The 18,988-nt window shown below is 28.1% G+C and overlaps 2 protein-coding genes across 2 annotated transcripts; both read right to left on the reverse strand.

Moving 5' to 3' along the window:
• Positions 1-1,831: 1,831 nt before the first annotated feature.
• On the reverse strand, positions 1,832-6,630 carry LOC108487221 (alpha-galactosidase-like). Its single transcript, XM_017791515.2, has 13 exons — positions 6,253-6,630; positions 6,113-6,171; positions 4,007-4,063; positions 3,770-3,908; positions 3,594-3,669; positions 3,457-3,515; positions 3,304-3,369; positions 3,149-3,232; positions 2,992-3,056; positions 2,670-2,752; positions 2,453-2,593; positions 2,221-2,361; positions 1,832-2,139 (listed from the first exon to the last, which is right to left on the reverse strand). Exons 1-13 carry the CDS (start codon positions 6,534-6,536, stop codon positions 2,044-2,046), a joined length of 1,350 nt encoding a protein of 449 aa, XP_017647004.1. The 5' UTR covers positions 6,537-6,630; the 3' UTR covers positions 1,832-2,043.
• Positions 6,631-12,004: 5,374 nt separating this feature from the next.
• Positions 12,005-12,702, reverse strand: LOC108488036 (TIR-only protein-like). Its single transcript, XM_017792354.1, has 2 exons — positions 12,170-12,702; positions 12,005-12,080 (listed from the first exon to the last, which is right to left on the reverse strand). The coding sequence occupies exons 1-2, from the start codon at positions 12,700-12,702 to the stop codon at positions 12,005-12,007; spliced, it is 609 nt and encodes a 202-aa protein (XP_017647843.1).
• Between the last annotated feature and the right edge of the window lie 6,286 nt (positions 12,703-18,988).

Below are 18,988 nucleotides of genomic sequence, written 5' to 3' on the forward strand. Positions count from 1 at the left end.
ATAAATATATTTGTTACAAAATATTATAATACAATTTCCTTTTGACAATCGAAACTTATTTTATAATAAGATAATATTTTGTAATAATCAATATCATATTTTGTAATAATCAATATCATATATAAACTTGATAATAAATAATGTCTAATTAAAACTTAATTTAAATTATATATATTATACATACGAGAGTACTTATTGACATATATTTATATAATTAAAATATTCATATTTTATACTAGGTTAGAAAATGTCATAAGTCTTTGTATTCTTTGTAAAATTAAAATTTAGTCTCTATACTTCTATTTTTGGGAATTTAGTCCTATTTTTAGATTTCAAAATTTAGGTCCAACTATTAATGCTATTAAAAATATTTTATTAAATTTAGGTTCACTACTACGTCATTTTTTAATTACATGACTACCAAGTAAGTTTTTTATTTAAAATGTCACATCAATTAAATTGACAAAAAATTGACAATATTAACAATTAGACCTAATTTTAAAAGGTGAAAAGTAGATGGACTAAATTCTGAAAATAAAATTACAAGGACTGAATTCTGAATTTTTAAAGAGTAAATGAACTTATGACATATTTTAACCTTTATACTACATTTATCATTGTAGTATATATATTTATTATTAATATATTAATATAAATATTTTAACATGAAGACTATTAATTAAATTTTTTAAAAAATTATTATTAAAATAAAATTATAATATTAAATAATTTATTAAAATGATAAATTGTATTAATAGTTTATTATATTGTCAAATATAAATAATTAAATATGTATAATAATACTGAAAATGATATTATTATTTTAATATTTAAAAAATAAAATTAAAATTAATGATTTATTATTAATATAATAATATTAGGTAATTTAAGTTAATTTTATATAAAAATAAAATTACTCATAGTTCTTTTTAGAAAATGACTTATGTTTTTTAAAAATGTATGTCCTTTTACAAGAATTTTTTTTCTCATTGACCTGTAAGTTATTTTCCTTTAACCAAGCTGATTTCTATGAAATAAATACAAGAAAATACAGAAAAAATTCATAAATTATTTTTGTAAAACAAACGCACTTTTATTAAACGGAAGTTATGAAATTGTGAAGATATTAATATATTTTACTGTATTTAAATTAAAAATAACTATTTTTCACAAAAACTACCCATTTGATGGACCCTCAACCCTAAGATTTTTCAAAAAATGTTCATCTACATAATTGTGTGACAAATTTGAAGTATTTTAGAAAATTAGTATATTGATTTGTCATTTGTTGATAAAAATAAAAATACAGTTGTTAAATAAGTGGCCCATTTACAAATCAATGGATGGGCTTGTGTTGATCAACAGAAAAGGTTTTGATTAAAGTTGGGCTTTATCCTGAGAAAACAAAAAATGATCTAATTTGATTTTAACCCTTCTTTTATGCTATACTTTTTAATTTAATATCTCTACTTTAATGACATACTTTAATTTTAGGTTCAATTTGATAACATTAGTTTTGATATATCTACTATGTTGAATATTTAGATTTAGTTCATCTACTTCAATGACATAATTTATATTTTTATAAAATTATTAGTAGGTTTAAATCGATAAATAAAACTGTTAAATTTTTTGTTAAATATAATAAATTTATATGTCAATTGAATGTTTAACACTATTTAAATAAAATTTTCACAAAATCATTTTGACGATTAACAATGTTATCAATTTGAACCTACTAATAACATAAGTAGAGAACACCAAATTGTATCAAATTAATGTGGAAGATCAAACGTAAAGTTTCAGCATAGTAGAGGGACTAAAACGACAATTACACCAAAACATAATTACATGATTCAAAGCCAAAAGTTGCAATTTTGAAGCAAGAAACAATGACCCAATCCCCAAAATCATGATACATCAAGAAATTATATATATATATATATATATATATATATATATCTTTGAACATTTAAGATATTTTCTGAGATTAAATGCTTTGAAGAAAAAAGGAAACTTAATGTATTTAAGAGCTTCTCTCCTTCAGCCTCTAACTGGTATCATAATATACATCTTGCAAGCATGTCCAGCAACATATGCACCCATTCTATAACGCTTATTCATTGAAACAAATGAGTGCTGCAATAAAAACATCACAAAAAAACATGTCAATAATCCATTAGATTAAAGTTCAAACCATCGAAAAGGACTAAATCATACTTTCCATAAGTCTCGAACGGCGACCAGAGTGGACGGGGAGAGGCCGATTTCCCTCCATTTAACTGATATAATTGCTCTAGCTTGGCTTCTATTCCAAAACACCACCACCACCCTTTTCCCTGATAGAGGCCCTGCCCAAACCTGTGTAGATTTTTGATGAGGAAATCGGTGTAGATTTTTTATGAGGAAATCCAAAAGTGTGATCAAGTTATGTGTGCTCGAAACGGTTTACCTCTAGGCCTCCATTGGATCGTATTTTCCTCCCTTGAACTCCTAGGGAGTCTTGGTTAACATCGATCACTTCCTTGTTTCCAAGAATGGTTAGAGTCTCTTTGCTCGCAGATCGAACATCGCATCCAATTAGGAGAGGAGCCTGGTGATGAAAAGAGTTTTTTAGCATGTGATCACTAGAGGTTTATGTGTGCAAGGTGGAATTGAGAGATAGATACCTTCATAAGAGCCCATATACTGAAATGAGACCGGTATTCCTCAATGTTCATCCCTCCGTTTCCCACTTCCAGCATGTCGGGATCTTGTGTGAATTTTAATAAATTAATGAAATATCACTTTAACATCACTATAACTTGCATGTGCATGTGTGTGTATGTATGAATGCATGCATGTATGTATGTATGTATGTATGTATGTATGTATGTGTGTGTGTGTGTGTATCTGTACTATAACATCACTATGACTTGCGCGAGTGCGTGTGTATGCATGTATGAGTCTGTCTGTCTGTCTGTATGCAAGAAGTTAGAAATTTGCAGCTACCATTCCACCTGCCAGGACCAGCATATCTCCCCCAAATGTTGTTCGAATCTGCTATTGATGTTATACTAGAAAAAGAAATGAATTGTGAAAACAACTAATTCAATGGTTCATCAAGAATCATAAACGGTCAAACCAGTTTATGTATATGTGAACAAACCTTGCCCATGTATCGTTGATATCCCCAGTAGTCCTCCAAGAATGGCCATAAGAACTGGCCCATTTTGCCGGATCCTCTTGTCCCCTACAAAATAACAGTTCTTAAATTTTTGCAAAAAGCTGATGACATAAACTTCATATGCACATATGACATACCATTCACATAATGAGAAAAGGATCAGCCTGCCAGCATTTCTTAATGCACGACTCATCGCAGCATATCTTTTCACAAAACAGAATTACATGTCTGTCACATAACATCAAATGTTCTTTAACTTTGTAATAAACTCGAGTGATGAATGAGACTACCTCGTTTGAGGTTTCGAACCGTCATTATAACAGTTGTCGTACTTTAAGTAATCGACCCCCTGTGAAAATAACCACACTATTGGCCTGAATCCTGCATTTTAAGCAAATTCTATAATTGCAAATGTAAAGATACAAACCCATTCAGCAAAATTTTTTGCGTCTTGATATTCATGCCCGAGTGAGCCCGGCATTTTGTTACTGCAGGTTCTTTTACTGCAGAGATCAAACAAGGTTTTCGAATGTTCAAACGGTTCAATTATTATTTGTTTTGTAAGCCGACCAAAATATAAAATTTATACACGTTTTCATTTACCCCGCATCAGCATATATTCCAAGTTTCAAGCCTTTGGAATGAACATAATCTGCAAGGGCTTTAATGCCGGAAGGAAATGTGGAGGCTTTGGCCCTTAAATTACCCACGTTGTCTCTTTCTCCCTCGGCCCAACAATCATCTGCTTTCGTATAACCAATAAGGAAAATAGTGAAAACTCATGCAATCACCATTAAAGCATAAAGAAAGAAAAAAAAAAGACTTGTTTTGGATTCATACCGAGATTTACATACTTGTATCCGAGTCTTGCCAAACCAGTTGAAACAATAGCATCCGCTGTTCTTGGCAGGAGGGGTAGTCATAAAAGAATATCAAAATTAACATTCTTGAAACACTTATGTGTTTCGATTTTATTCGGTTTGAATCCTAAGTTCATAACAATAAACCGAATTCCATATTCCGGCAAGTACAAGATTGTCAAAGAAAAACAGAGGAAATAGTTCAGTTGTCCCCTTAAAGTTCATTAAAACATTAATAGAATGCAGAGGCAAAATCTATGTTGTTCGGACTCTTCATTTTTCTTGAAGCACCAGTGTTTGACAGATGGATATTACATGGAAAACCTTTGAAAAATGAAAAATCTAACGATACCCGTGTCAAATGCACACCCGTATTTGACACTCACACCCGAGTCCGAATAACATAGGGCAAAATTCACTATGTCAACTAACAATTGAGAGCTAGGGATCACAAAATGATAGGTTGTTGCTCAGACTCTTCATTTTTCTTGAAGCACTCGTGTCGGACACATGGATATTACATAGAAAACCTTTGAAAAGTCTAACAATACTCTCATTAAATACATACCCATATTTGACACTTACACCAGAGTCCGAATAACATAGGGCAAAATTAACTATGTCAACTGACAATTGACACCAAGCGATCACACAATGCTATCTTGCTCAGGCTCTTCATTTTTCTTGAAGCACCAATGTTTGACATATGTATATTACATGGAAAACCTTTGAAAAGTCAAACGTTACTCGTGTTAAATACATACCGGTATTTGACACTCACACCCAAGTCCGAGTAACATTGGGCAAAATTCACTATGTCAACTAACAAATCAACAGCAAGGGATCATCATCACACAAGATTTTTAGAAAACAATAAATAAATAACCCCAACAACCAAATGATGAAAGAATTTGAAATTCAAAGTCAGTGTATCAAAAACTAAATGCAGACAAAAATTCACCAACTTTTAAATGCATTGAATAATTTATATGGTCCTTATTCAAGGAAAGTAAAGAAGGGTCTTCATTTCAAACATCTCTGTGGTGGACTAATTCAGAACCTTAATAAAGAAGTGTTAAGTATAGAATTCATGGGTATGTTCATTCACTTTTAAGCATGAAAATATTTTATTTTTAGTACAAGCAAGAATTATATTACAGGGACCAAACCCTGTACCTCATGCCAATCAACTTGAAACTGGCTAACCATGCAAATAGCAAATTCATTCAAAGTTTCAAACCCTAATTAATTACTGTAATAGAAGAGCACTGAGGACTATTCAAAGTCAAAAAAACAAAAAAAGAAAGTATAAATTAGATTTAAAGGCTGTAAATAGCGTAGTGGTGATGGTGGTGGTCTCAAGCATCAGTTGATTCTATTCACTATTTTTCAGCAACAAAATACCAATCAAATTAATGAATAAGCATGCATGATCCAAGTCCAACATTGAATATAATTAATGCTCACTGCAAGTTTTAAAATTTTGGGTATTTGAAGTTGAAAATCTTAGCAAGTACTTGAATACAAATTCGGGGTTTTATTTAATAAAAATTAGGGTCTTCATTTCAAGCATAATATAAGGTAATTTATCAAATCTATAATTAAATTTCAAGAATTTCTTGATTGGACTGATTCAGATCCTAATAAACAAGTGTGCAGGCAATTCATGGGCATTTTTCGTTCGTGTCAAGCATACAAATAGCAACCCATACCCAACGTTTCAAACCAGAATTAATTAATGTAATAGAAAGAACACTGAAACACTGCTTATAAAAGGGTATTATGAAATTATCTACTGTTGGAATATTCAAAGTCAAAAAACTAAGAAGATGGAAGTATAAATTAGATTTGAAGGCTGGAAACTGCACGGTGATGGCGGTGGTTTAAAGCATCTGTTGATTCTACTATACCAATCAAATGAATGGATAAGCATGCATGATCCAAGTCCAATATTGAATTTATGTAAATCTCAAGCACAAGTTTTAAAATTTTGGGTATTTGAAGTTGAAAATCTTAGCAAGTACTTAAATGCAAATTCTGGGTTTTAGGCTATATACAAATAATTAGAGTAAGTTAAGAAGCTTACCAGTACTTTTTATAGTCTTCTCATCTATATCACAATGAAAGTGATTCCAGCTATTCCACCTGCAAACAATGAAAAAATTAATCACCTTTTTTTTTTATAAAATATGAAGGCTTTAAAAAAAAAAGTGAAAGAATTGATACCCCATTGGAGGGGTACGAGCAACCCCATTGGCAAGAAGGGAATGAGAGTAAGCTTGTTGGCTTCTGTGAGTGGAGTTCACTGGACTTGATGCAGTCACTTGGTGGGCATGCCATAGTAGGTGAAAAAGAGCGGCAAAAAGGAAGGGCATTGTCAATCCTTTACTGTATAGAAAGAGGGGTAAAGATGGAAGATGGGAAATGAAAAATGGAGAGATTGAATTCAAAAGGTGGAGAAGAAATGGGGAAATGGAGATGGGAAGAGGACAGTCCTTTAAACGGGGCATGCATGAGGTGGCTGTCTGGTTTGGGTTGTCGGTTGGGACACAATCTTCTTAATTATGATCTTTGCTTTTACAGCTAAACTAGATTTTATGCGACATTTCTAACATTTTGAACCGGATTTATCGGTTCGGAGAAAAATATTGAATTGATCGGTTCAGGAAACAATATAAATCAGTTAAATTAGATAGATGAACTAAAATTTTATTTTATTTTTTAATTTTTTAATAAAATTAATTTTAATAAAATTAAACGAGTCGATTAGATTAATAAATTAATAATCTAATCGAATAAAGCCAAAAATAAGGCACAAGGCAGGGATAGGATAGTAAATGAAAATATTTGGAGGAAATCTAGAGGATTTATATAAAAGGATTTAAGTAGAAATAAATTCAAAAACAATTTAAATATAATTGATAAAAATACCTCTTTGATTTCTTTTAATTTCGATATTAAATAAATTGTTTTCTTTCAAAAAATTAGATCAATTTAATCACTGTCAATTTTATAAGTTATTAATTAGGAACAATTAATCACAATGTTTTCTATAAAAATCATAGTGCTAATGTTTTTATCAATTGTATGTAATTTTATCGATATAATAAAATATTTAACCCTCTATATTAATTTTGTTAAATTAAAGGAAAATTAACAGAATGTGTAAACTCTAAGAGCTAAATTTGTTATTATACCAATAAAAATATATATAATTGACAAGAAATATCAACGTCGTGATTAATTATCTTTAATTGCTTAATTTTAAAATTAACAAGATTAAATTGCTCTAATTTTTTTAGAGGCATCAATTTATTCAATATCAAAATTGAAAAGGGCCGGAAAACTCTTTTTACCAACATAATTTATATAAGGTGAGAGTCAAATCGAAGCATCACAGTGAAAACATCTCATTGGCTCGTTTGTTTAAAATTATATAAGTATGTGTTTGCTTGTTCAACGTAAATGAACTTGTCGTGAAGATTAAACAAATATGTTATATTTTTGTAAACATGTTCATGGATATATCATTAAATATATCAACGAATAATTATAAATCTAATCAAAATAATAATTTTGTGAAAATGATTCACGTATATTGATGTAAAACTCAAATAATTTTACACTTTTTATAATTTTATATCATTAATATTTTATAAATTTTACTTTCATATTTTATTCAATTATAAATTAAGATTTTTTCCCTCGTTATCACTCTTCAAAAACAATTTATTATACAAATTTATAAAATATATTCTAGGATTTTTATAACATTTTTTTCTTAGAACCTAAAATTATTGTAATCTGACAATGGAAAAAATATTAAAATAGATCATACTTCACATTTTTAAATTATTTATATTAAAATTAATTGAGTCTTAATTTGATTAATATAAATATTGTCGTTAATGTAATAAGATGTAAGTTATATGGAGGAGCTATAGTTAATTTTAGACATAATATAAAAAATATATATAATCAAAATTTATAATAAAATTATTTTTAAAAATTAAACTTTGTGGACAAAGCTCGCAAAATTACAGCTGACAAAGTAGCAGTAATAAATAGAGACTGTCATGTGTGTATTATCAAAATTAGTTAAAACCAATAGATAATTAATTTAGTGAATGAAATCTAAAACTAGCTGTATTAATTAAAAATAAATAGATAATTAATCGATGCCTCTAATTTAAAATTATTGCCGGCCTAAATAAGTAAATATAATTTTTCTTCCTAAAACACGCATGTTTGACATGATTATTGTGGTCCAACATTTTGAGTCGAAGAAACTCTCAACAACAATTAAGAATCATTATTATGAAATATTTATCTAAATCAAGTCTCTACATTTAATTAATTACTTCTGCTGCCGATTAAATTTTAGTTCAATTAATATTAGTATTGTTGCCAGTACAGGAGGATGTGGGTTCGAGTACGCTGATGTTGTTTCAATAGGGTCGGAAGCGTGTAAATTATTGTACTAAAAAATCACACAAAGTTCAATTCCTAGGGAAGAGAGGTGGATCACAAGGATCTCTTAAATACCAAGTCTTTCCTTAGTCAGAATATCCCTTCTATAGTAATTTAATAGCACAATTAAATACTACTATTATACCCTCAAATATTGAAAGAAAAATAGGACAAGAAAGAACATAAGAGTTTTAACGAGGTTCGGTAAATTATACCTACGTCCTCCGGCACTAACACCAGATGATAACTTTACTATCTCCAAAATATTACAAACAAATAGAATTCCTTAAGAATTCTCAAATGGGAGAAGAGAGAAAACTAAGAGAGAAAGATTGGTTGGGATGGTTGAAATGAAAAATGATTAGGCCTATTTATAGTTGAGGTTTAGGGACCAACTTGCAAATGACCTAAAAAATTAGGGACCAAAATTAAATTATCCCATTCAACTTTAAACAACTTGCCTATCACTTTTTCTTTTTTGCCAATTGCACCTCTCACTTTTCAACACTCCCTTAATTGACTTTTCAACAGCTGAAGTGAATTATGCTCTTATTTAAGGGTTGGAGAATGACTATGTCTAGTTCTAAACATTGTATAAAAAAAAACAGATATGATAATAACCTATAATGAGATTAATGTTAAAAAATTAACTCCTCCTTTTCACATTTTCAAAAATTTTCATATTTAAATTTTGAATTTTATTTGAATTTGAAAATTGTTGAGGAATAGGATTTCCAATAATCAGAGTTTTGTTTTTCGTTTTGTCGAGAGCTTTGATAAGTTCAAATAATCGGAATGTTTTGTAGTGCCAAAAAATATAAAACCATGTGAAATCGAAGGGTTTGCATGCAATTGGACTCGACTCCATGACTTACGACATGGAGAAACTCTTCAATTTTACAGGTTCAATTTTACGATTTTTGAGTAAAGATATATATACTTTTTGGTATTTAAGTTTGACTTCAATGTTTAAAGTGATAATATATTTCTTCAGATTGATACCCGAATTTGACTTCTATCATACATTTTAGTTCATTTTTGTAACTAATTAAAATTGAATAACGTGAGTCAATCAAGTTTAGACACATAGCACATATGTCACACTATCCGTTGATATACCACCCATATATAACAACTTAATCAGTCCACATCATTCAATTTTAAGGAGATTACAAAAAATATAAATATCAATTTAAATATTAAAATTAAATTTAAGTATAAAAATATATTTACCCCTTAATTAAATATTCCACTTTGCATGTTATATATATATACACTATGTTAGCATGTCATTATTGGCAGCAATAAGTTTAGAAATTAAAATAATGGCATCCTAATTTGATTTTCTTCTTTCTTGTATTTTTCCTTTTCTGCAATTAAAAATGGAATCTAGAAAAAGCTAATGCAAATCACAGGAACTATTGCCATCATTTCTCAGAAATTAGTTAAATTGCATTGTCAAAGGATTTGACTTGGTTTTACCGTCTACTTCACTCATTTTTCAACCCTCAACGTCAACTCCAACATATCTTCTCCTGTTACTTAATTTTTGTCAACGTTGACATTTTGAGTTTAAATTTCTTTTTTCTACATAAATCAGTAATTTTTTTCTCGTTTTGCTTCATTGATGGGTAAGAAATGGGAGAAATTTCTGGGTAAAATGAAAAAAAAAATTATCGAATTCAATCGTTAGAGAATTAAAAATATTATGGAGCTCCTAATTTAAGATCGGATTACATTTTATCTTTTCTATTTTAAAAAGAATAAATTGGTCTATATACGTTAGATCAAAGAATAAATTAATTTTTTTACTAAAAATTTCATCCATTTTTACTATTAAAAACGGGTTATTGTATTTCAGTTGAGGTACACGTGACACGATTCGTGTCAGCATTATTGTTTAGATCAATTTTTTTTTTATAAATATATTTATTACTTATTGTTTTCACGTAATCTAATACTAAATAATTAGTTAATTTAATAAATAAACCGTTAAATCCAAGTAATTAAAACTTACTAGAACTTAATTGCACATTAATTTCACTATAATTTTTTATATTATTAAGCTAACATAAATCTTACAAGCAACCACTTTTAATTAAGAGTCAAATACCAAAGCTTACGTGTGTCGGACAGTTGACTTTCACATGCGGATGGTTTTACTTCTATGCATATATATCAGTTGTAGACTTGTAGGTAGCTTTGTACGTTAGTCAAATATTTCTTAGTCAAGAACAAGGTCAAATTGTGATTTTGGCTATCTACTATGTTCAAATTTGGGATTTAGTCCCTATATTATAATTTGGCATGATTTGGATCCTCTAATTTTATAATGCCATCATAGTTAAATATGGTCCAATTCAATTGTTAGAAAGGAAAAAATATTATGGAGGACTTTTATTAGGAGTTGGGTTGCATTTTGCCTCTTATATTTAAAAATTGGATAAATTAATCTATGTATGTTAGCTTAAAAAGTAAATTAGTCATTCTGTTAAAAAAATTATTGATTTCTATTGTTAACTATACCGATTAAAAAATTAAAGTGAATTTAGGTTGGAACCTTAAGATTTTCTAAAGCAAAACTTCGATAGAAATTCATGAAAATTAGTGCTGTGTAGTACAGATTGATGAAACCTCCTAGAAATTTTCTAGCAGGAAAATAAATCCCCAATTACCTCTTTATATATATATATATTTATATACAAACTTACATTAATTTCTGGGCATAAACCCAGATTCATCAATGAAATTTCCTGCCCTGTCTCCGCATTTTCAGCTTCTCTTTCTTTCCTTCTTCTTCTTTTTTAAATAATAATAATAAAAAGCTTCTCTTTCTTTCCATGGTGTAAATGGAGAAGACCCATGGATTACTCAAATAACCAACAAACAAATAATAATAATAACTATTTTATTGAATTTTGACCATATTACAAAAGAATATTCATTCGAGTACCAATATATATGTATGTTTCAACAGAAAAAAAAAAGGAAAAAAGTTTACAAAAATTTACAACTTATTTGGAGTAAAAAATTTGGGGGTTTACTACACAAAAAATATTAAATTTTGAAAAAAAAAATCATTAAGAAAATGAGGTTTAAATTTTGAGAGAAATTTTTGAAGTATTATTGTTCAAGATGGACTTTTTAATAGGTCTAATATCATCTCCAGACTCTTTATACAATTCGAATGCTTAAGGCAAGATTCAAATGAGCAAGAGCACTTGTCAAAATGAATAGTGTGTCATGCATGACTATTTATTAAAAAAATGTGAGTGTTTATGTTTTTAGTATTTGAATTTGTCAAGTACTTGGGCTCTTTACAGAATTGAGAGAAAAAATTCAGAGACAATAACAAATCTATTAAAAGTTCATCTACTCCAAACAAACAATGCTTCAAAATCTTCTGCTAAAATAATGTTACAAAAAAAATTAATGGCATTAACAAATAAATTGAAATATCTTCATTCTTGTTGACGACCCTGCACAATATATATGTACTTTTCTTGCTTCAATTACCATCTTCCAATTCCACCAAGTTCTTAATAACAGCATCGGTTGCACAATTCAAGAAACCCGACCAGTCCCTTTAATTACAAAACAAAACAAAACAAAAAAAGTCAGAAATTCCATTTTTTAAAATTATCTTAACATTATTAAAAGTTGTGTTTCATACCCTTGTAAACTATCGAACGTAAGTCCAACGGTATATTTAGCTTCCTCGAGAGCCCAACTAAACCTTTCCAATTCCTCGGCCGAGCTGGTCCCGTAATCCACCACCCGAAGCTGCGACGGTTTCACGTCGTAAAATATGGGTACAACCCTTTTCTTACACTCCATCAAAAGCGCAAGCTCATGTAAGCAAAAGTACGAATCGCAATAATTCGGCGAAAAGATCGCCACGCCGAGCTTACAGCTCCGAATAGCCGGGTCTATTTTACCGAACAGCTTATCGCCGGGTTTCATATTCATGCTATCGAGGAAAGGTCTCAACCCCAACCTGAACAAATGGCCGTGGAGCAACCCCGCAATGGTTCTCTTCGTATCAACCCCACAGTGGTTGATGAAGATATCGCAAAGTGGCGGCTGCAGTGGCGGCTGAGGTGGCGGAGGTGGCGGAGGCGGCGGTGGCCGGACTGAGGCAACTCGGTGGGGTTGAAGGATTTTGCGGCATAAGTTCACAGCTGATGAAGCACAATGTTGCTGCATGGTTACTTCCAAGAACTACAAGAGAGAGATTGATTGAAGTGAATGTTTTAAGGTAAAATACTACTTTTCAAGTGTATATATAAAGGTTCCAAAGATCTAATAAATGGGTTTAATGGGTGAATTTTTATTTTTATTTTTTTGATTTTCAATTTAAGAAATTTAGAAATTTCAAGTTTGACTCTTTGATGCTTTTCTTCCTATTTTATTTGTATAATCCTTCCAACACGTTTAATATCTATATATATATACACCATTTGAAACAGTCTCTCCTGGAAATACTGCAGCTTCTTATAGTAGTAAAAATATAAATATTTAATTAGACTAAAGTGAATGCATTGAAATATTCCTCTTCTTCCTTTCCTTTTATTTACTGCTTATTTTTTAGTTAATATTACTCGCATTAGTATGTATAATTCTATGATTATCAATAAATAAAATTAAATAAATTTAATTTTAAATTATATATATCATATGATTCGCTTTAAAATCCTTCAATCATTTAATTAATTATACCTTAAAAGTGAAAAAATGTAAAATTATATATAAATCCTTTACTTCTTACTTCATTTTATAAACCCATTATTTCTATAAACCAAATATATATATATATATATATATATATATCAAAAGACATAAGCATACATACCTAGAGAATCTAATAATTGAAAATATAATAAAAGTACAAGGCTAATAAAAAAGACTTACAAATTCTAATTATTAATTAATAGTGAATTCAATATTGTATCATAATGTTTACTTGTCATTGGCGGGTCCAAGGGTCTAAAATGAAAAAAAATACTTAGACCACTTAATAATTTATAAAATTTTAAATTAGTAATAGTAAAATTAAGGCTAAGTCGAACAATTTTTAGGGAGGGCGAATGAAATTTTAATTTTATAGTCTATATCTTTATAATTTTAAAGGATTAAATCAGATTTTTATAATTTTAAGGGGCCAAAGTACAATTTTTTCTTTACTAATTTAAAATTTTAAAAAAATTAAAGGCTTAAATAACAGTTTTACATTTTAAAGGGCCATGCCAGCCCTCCTCTAGATTTGCCATCGAGTAAAATTGTATTTTGATTATCCAAATATGATAAAAGTTTTATTTAATCTTTTAAAATTATAAAGATATAAATAAAATTATGTTTTTATCATCGTAAAAATATATAATTTAATTCTAACCCCAAATTATTTTTTGGCTTCGACCCTTATAATCATTATTTTCTTTGTATTAATTTAGCAATGAACCCTAAAAATGAAGAATAATATGTTTTTCTTTTTTCTTTTTGATGAAGCATGCAAAATTTCCATTTACGTGCGTCCATAACTGCGAAAGGTTAGTTCACTTGTTATTTTCAAATCTCATTTGTTTTGGGAATGTAAATTATATATATATATATATATATGTATGTATAACACTATGTGTTACACGTGGTTCAACCTATAATTAGCAACTAATTATGCCATTAATGACTTAAGACTCCTATAGTTAATTCCCAACTAAATTTAATTTATATGCTAATACAATAGTAAAAATATATTTAATTCCCGTTAAAATATATCACTTAATCTTTTAAAAATTTCTAACTTTACCCTCGAGTTTATATATTATTATAGTACTAAATTACATTAAATGTAAAATTTAACTTTATTCACAACTTTTAATATAACATATGAATATATATAATTATATATAATAATCTCAAATAATAGGTACAAAACCCATTAAATTAAAAACACACCTATAATTCATTTCTTAAAACATCATCTAAAAATATATATATGTATTGATATAAAGGAAAGCATACGTTATTTGTATCCATTTTTCAATAGTTTTATGTCACGTTAGTATTTTCATTTTGAAAAAAATTAAATCTAAATTAAAATCCTGAAATACAGGATAAAATTATTGATATACAGGGGCAAAGCCAGAATAAATATTTAGGGGGGGCCAGATAAAATTTTAATTTTTTATAGTTTATATCTTTATAATTTATAAAGGATTAAATTGAATTTTTATAATTATAGGAGGTCAAAGTATAATTTTATATTTACTAATTTAAAAAAGGGCTAAAAGAATAAATTTACATTTTAAAGGGGGTCAAACCAATGCCAGCCTCTGACTTTGCCCCTGCTGATATAGTATTAAACTATTAGAAATATATAATATTTTTATTTCGTAAAATCTTTTCTCTTAATGTAAAATAGTTTCATGGGTATATATTATTATATATATAGCCATAGAAAATCCAAATGAAGAATCATATGTACTGGTCTCTTGAGGCATGCAAATTTTCCATTTATGTACGTCTTCATATGCAGGAAAATTAAGTCACGTGCTACGTTCATAAATCCCATTTTGTCGAGGAAACTGATAATGCCGTTAAACTTGTCGGAATTGCGGCACACTCAGGTTTCACACTACTCCATTTAAAAGGAACAAAAATCATTTTATGGGTTCGTCTAGAATTTTTTTTATATTACTAACTTATAATTTTGATAATTTTTTTATCTTAAGTCTTGAACTTTAAACTTAAATTTTAAATTTAGAATCTTAAATTTTAAACTCTAACTCTAACCCTAAATATTAAATTCGGGAGTTAGGATTCAAACTCCAAATTTGAGGTTAATGATTCGAAGTTTAAGGTGATCACTACCTATAACCTCTCCTCATCTTTTAAAAAATAGCTTAACATTTTTTTACATTAAATTAGCCAAAATTAGTAGTTTCAAATTCACATGATTACTGAGAACTGAATCAGCTCTTAGTTTCAAATTCACATGATTACTGAGAACTGAATCAGCTCTTTAGTTTTCATAAAATAAAACGATCAAATTTCGACAAATTAAAATAAATAGACTTACTTCTGAAGTTATGTAAAGTAAAAGGATTCAATTTAAAATTAAACCAATACCTTTTATGTAACATGCAGGGGCGACGCCAAGCGAGGCAATCCCCTCTAAAAATGGTAAATTTATGTTCAATCCCTCTAAACATTATAAAATTATATTTTGACACCTTAAAAATTTATAATTTAAATTTAACTTCATTAACAATAAAATATAGTGTACCAAATGGGCTAAATTAACCATATATGCCCAAGAAAAATGTTAATTGACCAAATAAATCATTTTTTTTAATTTAGGGAAATAGATCGTTTTTGAAAAGAAAGTATGAAAGCGCACCCAGCTGGACGAGCTTTCTTTGTAATTATCGGAAAACACGTCCTATTGGACGCACTTTAACACTCTCTCTTCAAAAACAACTTATTTCTCTAAGTTAAAAAATCTATTTAATTTATTTATTTATTTTTCGACATATTAAGTTAATTTAACCTAATAGAAAATGAAAAATACATTATATAATACAATAAACGTAAGAAAAAAGAAATTAGATGTGGGCAATGAGTCCAAAGGAGCAGTTTAATATGAAAATACTGACTCATTTAATTGAACACGTCATACTGGGACATGATTAAGGCCAAATTAAAAGGTGGTGGGCTAATGGCAATACCGAAAATAGATATAAAAATAATTTTAGTACAAAGTTTTATATAATCGGTCCATGAGACTTTACTTAAATTAAAGCTGTAGTATGTGAAGTGTGAACCAACTTTTTCTTTGTTATATATTACATGAACCTGAATTTCCAATATTTGATTAATTCAAAAAAAATCCAAGTTTTGAAATTTTAATTATTTTAATTATAACACGGTCAGCAAGTCCAAATTTCATAACTGCTTGAAAAATTAATAATTAATTAGTTTCTTTTAATTTTTTTCCATTAGGTCCCTGGGCAATATTTTTTTATTATAAAAGTATCGAGGAGATTCTTGCACTATAAATTAGATTGTATTTTGTTTTCTCTACTAAAATAAATGAGTAAAATTAGTATTTAAATGTTAAATCAAATAGCAAATTAATCATTCTATTAAAAATTTCATCTATTTTTATTTTTAAAACTGATGATTGTACGTCAATATGAGCTACACTGGTTATTTTGTTGGTCACGCTATTTTTTAACATTAGAAATAAATGAATATTTTAATAGCTAGAAATGACCAATTGGCTATTTGATCTAATGTATAGGAATTAATTGCACATTTTAAAGTAAACAAGGGCCTCTACAGTACTTTTACCAATTTTTGCAATGTTTTAATAACTGAATCGATGGTTGAACCGACCCAATCACCGATTTCCAATTCAACCGTTTGTCTAACATTAAATAAATAAAAATTAATATAATGTTAAAAATATTTTTTTTATTTTGGTTTTTGTCTAGATTTTTTTTATCTCAAACAATTCACTTAGAGGTTGATTCAACCCTTTTGTCTAGACCGATACATCGATCTATTCTTGGTCCAATCAACTTGTCCGGTTCAATCCCAATAACAGTGAAGTTTTAACATCAACTTGGCCTAAATTAAATAAGTTTAAAAATATATTTTTGATACAATATTAGGGATGAGATCACACACTTTGAATCCATGCCAAACAAGTGTCAGATAAAAGATTTAACCATCGCTTTAGACAAATCAATATAAGTTTTAAAATATTTTTATTTAAATGTAATTATAAAAATATAATAAATACGAATATGAAATTATATATATTTTTAATAATTTTAATTTTAAATAGTAAATTAAATTGTAAACATGTGTATAATATCTACTCTATGAACAATTTAGACCTGACTTGTTTACTATTCTATCCATGTTTTGAACATTCTCTCTACCGTATTTGAGTTGACATTTAATGCCCCAAACAAATAATGCTTAGCATAAGGATCTAGTTGATACTATAACGATATTTTAAGGACTCAATTAAAATATTTTAACATTTGAGACCAATTTAAAATATATGTCATAATTTAAATATATCTAACGCAATTGACCCATCAAATTAATCTAAGCAACTTAAATCCAAGACTTAAGATTCCATTTTTCTTTCGTTAAATAAATATCATCGTTAGTAGTTCAAAGGTGTTGAATTGAAGGAGTAGAATAATATATGTATGACTATTTTGTGGAATACAGCAATTTTACAAAATTCAAATAAGACAATATTATGTACAAGCTAAAACATGTTTCTAAGTGTTTGTTATTTTTATATTTAGAATTTAGTCTTCTTATTTTTAATTTAAAGAATTTAATCTCTTTACTTTTTGGATTTTAATAATCTCGTAGATTCAATCCTTTAAAAATTATAAAGATATAAATATTAAAATAATAAAATTATAATTTTATTATGATAAAACTACACGACTTAATTCCGACCCCAAAAATATTTGTAACTTCATGGCTAGTTGTAATTTCATGATTATTTTTCCATGGCTCTATAGTTTACTATATATAACTTAACCATAACTTGAACGTATTTTATCTTCTTTTCTAGAAAATATTTAAACACATAAAACAGGGGAAAATTCAACTAAGAACCATACTCTGTTAAAAAAGATCACAAATTGGATTAAATTTAGTAAAATTAAGATTAAAAATTTTATAGAACCAACCCATTAAACCTTAAGAGATTTTGTAGTTTAAACTAAGCAAACACACACCATTCAATTTAAACCCACTCTGTAGATTTTTGTTAAGCTAAAACCCAAAAATTTTAACAAATAATCTTACTTTTGATTTTTGTTCTTTTTAATCCTTGGCTTTCTTGTTTTTAGAGATACCCCCTTCCAAAAAAAAAAAACATGCACAGCAACACCAAACTGGGTTCTTTTTTTTTTTTTTTTCAAAGCTTCTTTGTTTTGTCATAAAATTATAGAACATTGATTTTTTTTTTGTTTTTTATTTTGGCTTTGTGGCGAATTGTTTGGTCGTAGATTAGTTGATAATGCCAGGAACTTTCTGTGGTTTATCACCAATGTTGTTTGGTCGGAAGCTTGTACAGGTAATTTAATTATTCAGATTATTTTCTTATTTATTGGTCAAATTTCATAAAAGGTCTTTGTACTATGTGTCTTTTGTGGTTTTGATCCTTCTATTATAATCGGATCTCTTTTACTTCCTTTTCTTTTTCGAAAGGTCGTGGTTATTTGGTGTAATTTAATTAATTTCTTTTGGTTAAAATATGCTATATATCTTCGTATTTTTTACAAATTTAGAATTTAATCTTTATATTTTTATTTTTCATGAATTTAATCTCTTTACTTTGCAGATTTCAAAGTCCAAATCTAATTGTTCATACAGCTGGTTTTATTTTTAATTTATTAGTGTGATATTTTGAAATAAAAAATTTACCTTATAGTAATATAATTAAAAAATGACATTA

Source organism: Gossypium arboreum, chromosome 10 (assembly GCF_025698485.1).
Source record: "Gossypium arboreum isolate Shixiya-1 chromosome 10, ASM2569848v2, whole genome shotgun sequence".
Taxonomy (NCBI): Eukaryota; Viridiplantae; Streptophyta; class Magnoliopsida; order Malvales; family Malvaceae; genus Gossypium; species Gossypium arboreum.

Coding starts and splice junctions, on each gene's coding strand:
- LOC108488036 (XM_017792354.1), bottom strand. CDS start 12,702: ATGCAGCAACATTGTGCTTCATCAGCTGTGAACTTATGCCGCAAAATC. Junction 12,081..12,169: donor ACGTTCGATAGTTTACAAGG/GTATGAAACACA, acceptor TTGTAATTAAAG/GGACTGGTCGGGTTTCTTGA.
- LOC108487221 (XM_017791515.2), bottom strand. CDS start 6,536: ATGCCCCGTTTAAAGGACTGTCCTCTTCCCATCTCCATTTCCCCATTT. Junction 3,909..4,006: donor ATACAAGTATGTAAATCTCG/GTATGAATCCAA, acceptor ATACGAAAGCAG/ATGATTGTTGGGCCGAGGGA. Junction 2,140..2,220: donor CCGTTCGAGACTTATGGAAA/GTATGATTTAGT, acceptor TTTTTATTGCAG/CACTCATTTGTTTCAATGAA.